Consider the following 12,208-nt stretch of genomic DNA (forward strand, 5'->3'; position numbering starts at 1 on the left):
TCTGCATTTCTATATTGTCTCAAAAATAGTGGGGGCAAAGAAAGAAATTTCTCTGTATAAGCAAATATAAAAATCTGCATCATATTAAAAATTGAGCTCACCTACCTTCACTGGTCCATGTTCATAACTGGAGCCCTGCACCAACTGCAGATAAGACATCATAAAAATATTCACCACTGCCCACTGTCTGTACATTTTGAATATTTCAATATCCACTGATTACCAAGCAGATGACATCAGGCAGCTAGAGAAAACTGTTTCAAAAGGCATCCTCCAGAAGGAAAGTTCGAAACCCCAAGACTTCACATGGAAAACAAACAATCAGTTGTGATCAAAATCCAACGAAACGACTTCAATTAGTCAAGGTACGTTTTTGCACAATCTTATGGGGGGAGAGACATGAAAAGAATTGTAAATGTTCTCATGCTCCAAAAATAATCAGGAGGTGGACATGTCTTCCACTTGAAATGAGAAAGCACTCTAAATCCATTTCATGTCCAGCAAATTAACAAAATCTCTCTCCACCCTCTGCCCCAGGTTCTAGTTGCTTTGTAAGGAGGTGGTGCGGCCACCAATGTCTGCAGCTACAGAGGGGGGAACCCGATTCTGGATTCAAACTTTTTCACAACCCTCATGGAAGCTTGCAGAAGCATGTGTCTTAAATCTGACCCAGATTTTGGCAGAAAATGCAGGGAAGTCTTGGCTGTAATCCTGTCGCGTCCCTACCAATAGCAGGGCAGTTTTAAAAACTGACTCAAACGTCAGGACTGCTGTTATTTTAACGCAGATAACCTGTAACGTGAAACCCCAGCCCAGAGGCATGACTGTTGTATCGAAATTGCATTGCTCAGAAAGGGACCTCAGATGCTCACACATCTACTGCCAGTGACACACAGAAAGCAATCAGATTTGCTTAAAAAAATTCACATGCACAAAAATAACAAAATATCCATACACACATGAAAAGGCAAACACACACAAAATGATTTTTTTAACAGAAATTTAGTAACTTAGGTCAAAATGAAGAAAACTGATTTATTAGGTTTATTTGCACGTGCCAGGAAATATCTCAAGTGCATTCCTATAAAAACCATGTTCTTGCTTTACCATGGAATTCTTTACAAGTTAAGAAACTGATTAAGTCAGCTTTGGAAATTGAATGTGTTGAATGGATGGATGCCACAAATGGCAAGATTCTAGAAAGCATTGAGACCTGCTCTTTGCTCTTCACTCGTTGCCAATCTTTGATTTCCAGGTTTTGGCTCTTTCAAACCCATTTTTCGCGTTTCTGAAATCAAGAATGGCCTTAGAAATCTCTTCATTGGTGTTCATCACAAATGGACCTAGGGCAGAAAAAGACATTCAGAAAGTTCTAGGTGACAATGTTTTCTTCTATCACTAGAAATGGTACGTATTTCCGTAGTCCTTCATTTGAAACAAATCCAGGCATATCTGAACAGTAAAAGGTTATTTTCGCAGCATCCAATCCCCAAGGACTGTAATACAAGTATGTGGACTAGGATTGTTCATGATTATAAAGATCAAAATTCAGATAAACTAACACAATCGCATCCCACCCATTCGTTGCAGGTTGTCATCAGCAATGTCAATCTCTTTATTCAAAACATTCTTAGGTTTGGTTCTATTACAACCATTTTTGTAGTTAGGTTTTTTCTTCCTTTTTTTTAAATTGAGGTATAATTGATCTACAACATTATATTAGTTTCAGGTGTACAACATAATAATTTGATATTTGCATATATTGAGAAATGATCATCACCACAATAAGTCTAGTTAACATCTGTCACCATACATAGCTACAGAATTTTTTTTCTTGCGATAAGAACTTTTAAGATTTACTGTAGTTTGTTTTATATCATTAGCTGATATCAAGAATTGAACCAATCTGATACAAAGAACTGGAAAGTCTTGTCGTAGTTTGGGTGTCTACTCAGTATATGAGGCTGTGCACTTACATGAGGGGGTCTAAGACATTTTTGAAAATTAGTAGCACCTCATTGACAATAAACAGGAGACTACAAAAATTTCAAGTCAAGAAAGTATCACACTTTTGGATTCTCTAGGGGTCGGCAAACTTTTTCTGTAAAAGACAAGATAGTATATATCTTAGATTTTGTGGGTCAAACAGTGTCTTTCTCAACTACTACTGGCCTCTTCTGTTGAAGGGCAAAAGGAGCCACAGGCAATACAAAAGTGAATAGGGATGGCTACGTTTCAATAAAACTTTACAAAAACATGCAGTGGGCAAATTTGGCCCACGGGTCAGTTTGTCGGCCCCTTTGTCTAATTCCTAGGTTTGAACTCGGGTTTTGCTAAAAGTGTAGAAGTCCTCCTCTAATCTACCAGGAGGCAAAGTATCTGTATCTTCCCTTTTCTTTACATATCATAGGGGCAGAGGCATAGTGGACTGTATCACTCCCACGATCTGCTGGATAAACGAGGCCAGCTCTTACACGGCACTGGCAGTGTCTTGAAAGCAGTTGACAGCTTTGTCCATTCAGTATATTTCTTCCACCAGTCTTCAGAAGTCCCTGACATTCCTTTTACAGAAGCTCTTCCTCTAAGGGACTTTCTCTGAGAAACTCGGATTAAAATCTAACTATTACTTAGAGGGAATAACACATTCAAACTTTTTAACCCCTGTTAGCTTGTCAGCACAGATTTTGGCGCTCCCTTTAGCTTAACACTTGAGAAGGAAGACACAGGATAATATGTTTTGATGATGCTGAGGCCTTTTGGGAGGCTGCAGGGAATAGGATGGCAGCAGAAAGGGAAAAGAGGCAGAAGGCATCTAAATTCATTCATTCATTCAATTACTTATCTATCAAGTATTTGTGGAGTACCTGTTAAATGACAAACATTGTGCTAGGAGCTAGACATGTAAAGATGAAAGACGAATGAATGACAATGAAAGACGAATGAATGACAGACTCTCTCCCCCCAAGGACCCCAAATCTATCACACAAACAGATATGGAAACAAATTATTAAAAAACAGTGTGAATGGTAAAAGTATGGAATGATAAAACATGGAATGATAAAAGTATGTAAAATCCAGAGGATCAGCACAGAAAGGGGAGGAGGAGGGGCCCAGGAAAGGATTCACAAAGGGAGTGATGTCAGAATAGGCATACATGGAGGAAAGGCATTTTCAGGATTAGCATGCAGGAGGAACTGAGGATGGTGACACAGTGCTGGAAGGTGGGAGTGAAGGGGAAAAAGGATGGGGGGATCTGATATGTAGGAAGAGGCCAGACCCATCTGGGCTTTGGATGCATCTATGGGAAGAAGTTTGGACATAATTCTGCAGATGACCAAGAATCATTGAAGGGTTAAGTAGAGAGTAACGTGATCTGACTTGCAGTTTTTAAAGAAGACTTTGGCATCAGGGTAGAGAGGGTGTCAGGCCAGGGAGGCTGAGTTGATAGTGAAATTGTTAAGGGTAACAGGACATAGGAGGCTGTGTGTAAAGCAAGGAGTTCAGTTCTGGAAATTCTGACATGGAGGTATTGGAGACAATAATATGGCTTCCTGGCAGAGGTGCTTGGTACATTGTTCGAAATATGGATCTGGAGCTCATGAGAGAACTTTCATCTGGAGCTTGAGATTTGGACTGTATCAGGTAGGAAAGCATGAGAGAGCCCTCATGAGCAAAATAAATAATAAATTCAAGAGGGCACCCTGGAGAAGCTACCTTTTAAAAGGGCACATAGAAGAAAGGGAAATGGGACTCGGAAAATGAGAGCAGGTACTGGGCCAAGGACCGATTTCCTGCACGCCATCATTTTGCTAGAGTCTGGAGTTGGGGAGCACCTCTCCCGTTTCCCAATTATATTTCTGTAAAAACAGTGTACTTCTCGGCTTACATTTTGACACTTTTCTGGGGTATTCTGCTGTCCTTCTTAATTTATAACGTGCACATGAATCATCTGAAAATCTTATTAAAATGCCCATTCTGATTCAGGACATCTGGAGTGGGGTATAAAACTCTGCGTCTCTAACTCTCTCGAGTGATGCACCTGCTGACACACCACACTCTGAGAAACATGGGGAGCACTGGAAGCTTGGAGCCCTCCAAAGCTGAGTTCAGGAAGCTCATTTCCTCAAATCCTCCAGAAGAAGATAACTGAAACCATACGTTTCTTTTTCTTCTTCTTGTGTTCCTTTTTTCTTTGGATACTATATCACTAAATTTCTTTCTTTTAATTCAGGTGTAATTGACATACAACATTGCATTAGTTTCAGGTGTACAACATAACGATTGGATATTTGCATACACTGCAAAATGATCACCACAGTAAGTCTAGTTAACATCCATCACCACACACTTACAAAATGTTTTTTACTTTTGATGAGAACATTTAAGATTTACTCTGTTAGCAACTTTCAAAATACACAATACAGTATTATTGACCATAGTCTACATGTTAAACATTACATCCCTCAGAAAGCATATGTTTTTTAATTGATCAACTATAAGGGTTATAAACAAGAAAATTATTGGATACCTATCGATAATCCCGTAAAGCCTCCTTCAAACTACAGTTTTCATCTCTTCTCTAATTAAAACTTCGAACTCCCTCCCCAGTAATAAAAATGCTGTGAGTTAAATCTCTCATTATGTAGAAGCTTGGTATAGTGCAGAGAGCACAAAACATGGGGTCAGGAGTCTAGGGTTCAAATCTCAGCTCTGCCACTAACTACTGCTTCCCTTCAGAGAAGCCACAGGGCAGAGGGAGGGGCAACAAGCATGGAGAGGGCAGAAGGACAGGGTAGCTGGAGACCAGACAGCCTGATTGTGAATTTAGCCCGTGGCCCTGGGCAACCCAATGAACCTCTGCACCTCCACTTCCTCATCTGTAAAATGGGGATGAGAGTACCTACCTCGTAAGGTTGTTTTGAAGATTAAACGAATTAATATTTGGAAAGCACTTTGACCAATCCTGTAAATAGTAAATGCTACCCAAGTATCTGTTAAGTACATAACAGTAAAATATCTGGATTTTTTAGATAAAAAAATTTGCTAATTTCCAAAAGGCACAGGACTCCATCGATGCTAGGGGCATTTCCTATTCTAAACTTCTATGGCATCCTGCCCTTAATTTGCAGACATATAATTAAGGACACTCCATGATTAGAGAAACAAGGCCCTTAGCTAATTCAGTAAACTAGTACTTGTTCCCAAATAGTCGAGAGATGGTTGTGGCTGTCTTTAAACACGCACAGGTAAAAGAAAAACTTAAATGTTTGGGTTTTAACAAGTTAAAAAAAACCAAAATAAACAAAATGCTTTGCTTCTCATTAACTAAGGTTCAAGGGACACACCTATCTTGTCTGGTTAATGAGTCTGTATGTGCGGGCATATGCAGCGCCCCTGAGACCCAAACCTCTGAGAGAGGACTCACATAACACGGATGGAGGGTGGCTTCGAGCAGTTCCAGGCCTTGGGGTGTCACTTCATTCAGTTGGACTCCTTTTTTTTCCATTACTGGTGCAGTCTAACTTCAAAGACTTAGATCCCATACATCCTTTTCCCACCTAAACTCTAGTCGCTGTTAATAAAGACTATGGCCCTACTCAATTGGTCTACAGGCTTCTTCCAAAATAACAAACTATTTCAGTGCTGTTCAATCAAGATAAAAGGAGACAAGAACCATAAACCTTTGGAGTGGAAACCGAAGCATGCAAAATGGGGGTCAAATGCTATCAGCAAGGTGGGGTATAATTTAATGCTTTCCTCTCAAGTTATGACTAGAACAAAAAGAAGAATATTTTTAAAATAATCGGTGTTCTTTAAATTTATGATCAGCTGGGGGTTTTCCCTGAAATCGCTGTGTATACTTGAGAATTCATGCACGGCAAGTTGATGTTCTAGGGTTTTAATGCATGCTAAATTTCATAATTAGATAAGTGAACATATATGTTACATTTTATAGGCATTTATCTAAATAAGTTGGATTCTAGGTGCTTCTAGATGTTCCTCACTTAATCAAACAACAATATTATGAGAAAATCAAGACAAAGAATTGAAGTGGCTATTATGCGTACTTATTCCATGATTTTCTGCCTCCAAGTATAGTCCTATTTCTACTATACCACAGTTATTTCTATTCATTTTTTTAAATAAACAAAGAGTTACTCAAATATTTTAGAACTTCCAAAGAAATACTCTTAAGAGATTTCTATTTTTCACTAAAAATACAATAGACCACAAGGACAGTACTGAAAACAAACACTGTTATTTTTGCTAAAGATAAAGATGATATTCAAGTCCCCAATAGACCACAAAATCTTTTTTCAGTTGAAATTCCCTATGACACAATGCAAAAATACTATTTTTGTTTTCCCCACAGTTCCAAGCTCAATGCCCTACACATGATAGGTACTCAAGAAATGTTTCTTTAAAAGAAAGAAGAGAACGAATGTAGAAATAAATGCCATGTATATATTTTCCTCTGACAATGGAGAAATGAAACAAAATTCTCAAATTTGTAGATGGAGAGATAGGATAAAAATCCAGCTAGTCTTTCCAATAATACTATATATGTACACTACTTTCAAAGAAAAAGAAAATCAACCAAGAAAATCGCCATCATTTTGGGCTTACCATGCTGGACAACTGGTTCTCTTAATGGCTCCCCAGCAATTAGGACGAAGTGGCTTCTTTCAGGATCCTAAAGTCAAGGAAGAAAGCATCAAATAATAAACAAGCTTATTTCTTAATGTCAAATTAGGAGTAATTTGAAGTTGACATACTAGCCAAATGGACAATGTTCCTAATTCTGAACATAAATTCCAGAAATATTTTCTGTGCAGCACTCAATACGGAAATGCTTATTCCTTAAAATGTTTGGTAGCAATCAGAACTCAAGAAAAGTCCAGACTGCCAAAATATTAACCTTCTCAAATTAAGAAGGAGAATTTAAGATTTTCTTTAACTGGAAACATCTTTAAGACAAACCATGTGATTGACTTGGCTTATTATACGATTTATAATTCCCCACTAACAGTATCATTTTTTAAAGGGAAGATTATTTATGCAAATCCAAAAGTAACATTTTATTACTTTTGACACTTATGACGATTCGTGTAAAATATGCCCCAGAGATGTTACACTCAATGGAACCTTAGAAAAACATCCGCGGAACATCTGCTCAGGCAAATTTCTCTCCAAAATGGTCCTCTTAAGTCTCTAAAAGCTTTTATTTAGAAATAAGATTAGATTTTTTTCCCCTGAAACTGAAAAAAAATATTAATTAGAATATCCAGTGGTAGTGTGGATGCAGGGAAAGATACACTTGTATATATCATTTGAGAGATTTTAAATTGGTGCAGTAATCCTTCCAGAGAGCTCTTTGACAATATGACTCCAAATCCCACCACTGCTGATGTTCCCTCACCCAGTAATGCCAGAGAAACCAGAAGAACCCCCACCGCACTTGTGAGAAATAATAATTGCTTTAAGCCACTAGATTTTAGGGTGGTCTCGCACTCACTAACAGATAACTGAATATTATGGATTTCTTTTGAAGTGTCTCTTAGGTTTATCTGATTTAGAATAAAACAATAAATAAAGCCAAAATGATAGGCACTTTAGAACAAAGCTTTCGAAATTTTTAAAAATTTCGCCCATATTCTAATAGTATGGCATATTTCTAAATATGTGATATTACGTTAAACTATATCACATTATATTTACATGCTTCTACTAATACACAGCTCTTACATTAGAAATCATTACAATGTCACTAGTGCCAGGAGACTTATCACTGGACTCAATAAAAATGAATAATGAATTCTTTAATCTTCCACGTAGTTTAAAAAAAGCCTCATATTTTACAGGACTGAAATTTATTTCTCCTTCTGCCTCCAACTTTATTAAAAGGGAATCTAGAGTAGAATAGTTTCTGCAAAAGTCAATTTACTCCCCACAATCCCAAGGCTGGTGTTATTTAGTACATCCACCCAGTGGATGCTTTAATCATTTCTGCATGTTTAAAAAATATCTCTATTGAACCATTCCCAGGCCTAGATTTATTTATACATCATCACCTTAACTATCCATAACCCAATTTGCTGTCAAAATGTGCTAATACGAACCCAGCTGAAAACCAAAGGGTCAGCCTAAAAAGACTTCTGCTAATTCAAATTTCAAAATAGATGTCCTAAGCCCCATATAATAAAGATTAGTGCTGTAACCTCAGCACACATCCTCACTCAATCCCTACTTGCTCTTACTTTATACATGATGCTAACAATTAGGCTTTGTGGTTATCAGATCTATAAGAGATTCAAAGCTAGAAGACAGGAAAGCACTACTATATATATATAGCAATACCACAAAATGGACAGCCTAACATCAATGGTGGAAAAGAAAAAGAAAAAACTATGAAAAACTGGCACAGAAGCTTAAGAATTAGTGTAGGACCACTTACTGTAGGAGCCAGCAGGTGCTAAAGACACCATCATACTTTATAGCTCAGGACAACAATTAACATACAGTCATGTGCTACATAACGTCATTGTGGTCAATGAGGGACAGCATATACGACAGTGGTCCCATAAGATTAGTACCATACAGCCTAGGTGTGTGGTAGGCTATACCATCTAGGGTTCTTTAAGTCTAATCTATGACGTCCGCACAATGACGAGATCACCTTTGATGCACTTGTCAGAATACATCGCTGTCGTTAAGCAACATGACTGTACATGCTGATGAGCCAAGGTTATAAGTCAAATCGTACATAATATAACATAAGCCCAGAGGAAAGGGGAAGGTTTCTATCTGAAATGATTTATTTTTCAATGCCATGTTTAAGTCACTAAAAATTGAACTTAACAAAATACAGTTATTAAAAAAGATTTATTCCCTAAGGGCTTTGGAGTGGTGAAATTTTAGTGTTAATCAATAGATATTTGAAAGAAAAGTATCTCAGAAAGAGAGTTCAGATGGTTGGCATTACATCATTTATAATTTAATCTGAAAGAAGACGTCACTAAATAGTGTTCTGAGGTGTTTTTCTGGAGGGGAGACACACATGAGTTTTCGGGTCAGGAGGCAGAGGATTAAGGGCTAGAGGTTACAAGAGGAGTGAAGAGGAAAAGCCTACCTCCTTGTGTCAAGGATGTGCTGACTCCTCAGAATGCAAGTTTCTTAATTCAGAAGATGCTTGTTTTGTGAACAGCAAACATGTCCTACAGCTTACACGTTTTGGAATGATTATAAAATTTTTAAAATAAACGTTTTGCCCCTTTTGATACTGCTCAAATCAAATGATGACTTTCGCTTTATAATTCAGACAATAGGATAAAAGGACACTTGAATTTGGTCTGAAGTGAAAAATGATTAAACTGCTGGGTGTGGAGGAGTTCAGGAGTTTGGTTTTCCATTTTAGAAATTTGAAGGATGGTCCAAGCTTCTTTTAATGACTTTTCCACAAAATTAACCGCTGAATGGCCCTTTCTCCTCTAACCCAAACCAGATGTTTTCTGTCTTTTTCTTTTTTCTTAAATGCATCTTTTCTTTCCTTAACTAGCCTTCTTTGGGGAAAGCTGATAATCTTTCTGGATATTCAGTAGAGCGTTGATGTGATTCAGAGTCCCAAGTGCTGTTATCTTGAGAAGTCCTTGTCTATGGTGACCCTGTATAGGGTATCAAATGATGAAAATCAAGCAAAAGCAAGAGAATGAAAGACCTGGTTAAGACATGAGTCCCTGTGTGGATCTATGCCCTTTGGGAGTTTGATGCAAAGATCCCTTACAAAGGTAACAGAGGCCCACTTGCTGCTTCATGTATCATTACCCCAACTAAAATTCAGGATCTTTTGGCACCAGACCATGTCTTTTACTTTGGTGCACCTTCTCAGAGCTCCTAATTCAGAGTTAGGCTTTTCTGGGTTTACTTAAATAATTCACTTTTACAAATTACTCTGGTTATTCCATAAATATTATTGCCAAGCTATGTCCTGAGTTCCACGGATACCAACAATAAATGATCAAAGCCCAGATGAAGGCCCTGTGATTCATTTAAGGTGTGGATCATTTCTACACTATGAGTATGTACTCACAGTTTGTTTGATTGATTATAAACATAAAGCTTAAGATGATAGTAGGACTGCGGATGAATCTGAGGGCATGCTTTTGCTTTAAGAACATTTATTATACTGATACAGTACCTGAAAAAATGACAAGAAACTGAGCTTTAGCATGACTTCATTGCATGCAAGCGTTCTTACCAGACTTCACTGTTTACACCTCTCAGGCCATAAAAGATAAACAATTAACTGCTATCAGTTTAAAACAATTAATGGTTTATTTTGTTATAAATTTTTATGCATAAATAAACAAAAAAGTTGTCCAGCTTTAACAGGGTGTTTGGTTTTATTTCTGTCTTTCAATCTTTATTTTAATCAAATGTTAATCTGCATTAATTTAATGAGCTCGCCGTGAATGCCGCCAGTTAAAGAGTATCGTTGCTCTCAAGTACGGTTTCGATGGCATCAAGTGAGGAATTGGTGTCTACCCTGACAAACTACAAATGAGTTTGCTAATCCATGAGGCTTAAGACCTTCTCAATAGGACACGAGTATAAACATGGGTCTCAAGGTGAGATGGAGCCTTTCATATCAAATCCATGGGCTCTCTGATCACAGAGCTACCCTGGCAACCGGAGCACCAACTGTGGGCCAAAGCAGCACAGAAGAGCCCTAGGCCAGGAAACAGAGGCTGTTCCAGGGTGACTAGTACAGTACAGTCCAGGATTAAATGTCCAGAGTAGCCTGGGGTTGACCCCAATCTCGAAGAACTCTGAAAAAGTTGAGGCCATTTTGAAGCCATTGTTGGGGTTTGGGCTTCCTCCAAGAAATCAAAGGGTCTGGCTTAAAGTCTCTTAAATCTAGCATAAACCAGGCCCCTGTAGTTGCTACCCACCAAGGAAGATTTCAGAGTAATGGTCACAAAAGGCAGTCCACCCTTTGAGTGAAGAAGACAGGAGTCCCGGCAACCTAAAATGTGCTGGCCTAAGATACGTCAAATGCTAAGATGGAGCAGAGAAACCTGGGGAGAGAAAAGATGTGATCTATGTCAATCCTTCCTTGCCCTCCTCTCCTGCCCCAGTGGATTGGTCACTCTAGAGGAAATCACCCATACTACTAGTCAACCAGAAAGATAGGCGTGATGGTGGAAGACACAGAAATGAGGAGGAGTGAAAGCACAGGAAGAACAGTGCTAGAAGGAAACCAGGGAGTGTATCAACTCCTCATTCTTGACCACAACTCAGTGCAAATGGGATTAGAGGGAGCACCAGGAAGTCACGTCATCTGTCTTTATCTATCCTCTGGCTAAAACTAGTTCCAAGTGAAGATAACCTTGGCCTGAAGCCTGAGTGAATCAGGATCCTTTAGGGCCTTTTTCTAGCTATAGAAACTGTCATATGCCCTAAACCTCAGGGTATAAGGTATGAATCCTTATTAGGTAACATGTATCTGGCATGACTATCTGTTAAATTACCTGTTTAGATCAGTGAACTTTCCAGCTACCATTATTGCACACCCACTATGTACTAGACCAGGGATTAGCAAGCTTTTCCTTGTAAAGAGCTAGCAAGTAAATATTTTTGGCTTTGTGGGCCATCCAGTCTCTTTGCAACGACCCAACCCTACCATTGTGGTGTGAGAGCACCCATAGACAAACAGAAATGAATGGGTGTGGCTATGGTCCAATACAACTCTATTTACAAAAACAGGCTTACATTTGGCCTATTGGACATAATTTACTGAGCCCTGTGCTAGATCTGGAGGAGACTCTTGACGTATGTAATCTCATATATTCTTTCCAACAACCCTATGCAGTTGGTATCATTATACGAATTGTGCAGACAAAGAAACTGAGGCTCAGATTGGTTGAGAAACGTGTCCAAAGTCACACAGCTAACAAGTGGCAAAGTCAAGACTCACACCTTCACAATCTCTTTTGTGTTGTAATCTAAGAGGGGCTTTCTACTATTCATGGATATAAGTGACAAATGCCAATTTAAATGCTAATTTTTTTAAAAATTAATTTTTTCATAGAAGTCTTTCTAATGTCTTGACGGCTCAGGCTATGCTTATATACAGCAAGAATTACAGAAGTGCACATAACAGAATGGTGCCCCTGGAGCCAGGAGCGCTGCTTGCCGATGAAGTGATGGT

At 38.5% G+C, this 12,208-nt stretch overlaps 2 protein-coding genes across 5 annotated transcripts in view; both read right to left on the minus strand.

Annotated features, from left to right (window-relative positions):
• Positions 1–751, minus strand: part of VEGFD (vascular endothelial growth factor D) — a 34,019-nt gene extending 33,268 nt beyond the window's left edge. The window contains exon 1 of the mRNA XM_001489992.5: positions 106–751. Within this exon, the coding sequence (XP_001490042.1) occupies positions 106–195 (90 nt within the window). The 5' untranslated portion in view covers positions 196–751. The remainder of the gene's footprint in view (positions 1–105) is intronic.
• A 264-nt stretch (positions 752–1,015) lies between these two features.
• The window catches only part of PIR (pirin), a 92,578-nt gene continuing 81,385 nt past the window's right edge, over positions 1,016–12,208 (minus strand). For all 4 annotated transcript variants that reach the window (XM_001490018.7, XM_070256948.1, XM_005614004.4 and 1 more), the window contains 2 exons: positions 6,628–6,694; positions 1,016–1,343 (listed from right to left, as the gene is read on the minus strand). In XM_001490018.7, coding sequence (XP_001490068.1) covers positions 1,228–1,343; positions 6,628–6,694 — 183 coding nt within the window. In that variant the 3' untranslated portion in view covers positions 1,016–1,227. The remainder of the gene's footprint in view (positions 1,344–6,627; positions 6,695–12,208) is intronic.

The sequence above is a fragment of the Equus caballus genome, chromosome X (genome assembly GCF_041296265.1).
Source record: "Equus caballus isolate H_3958 breed thoroughbred chromosome X, TB-T2T, whole genome shotgun sequence".
Classification (NCBI taxonomy): Eukaryota; Metazoa; Chordata; class Mammalia; order Perissodactyla; family Equidae; genus Equus; species Equus caballus.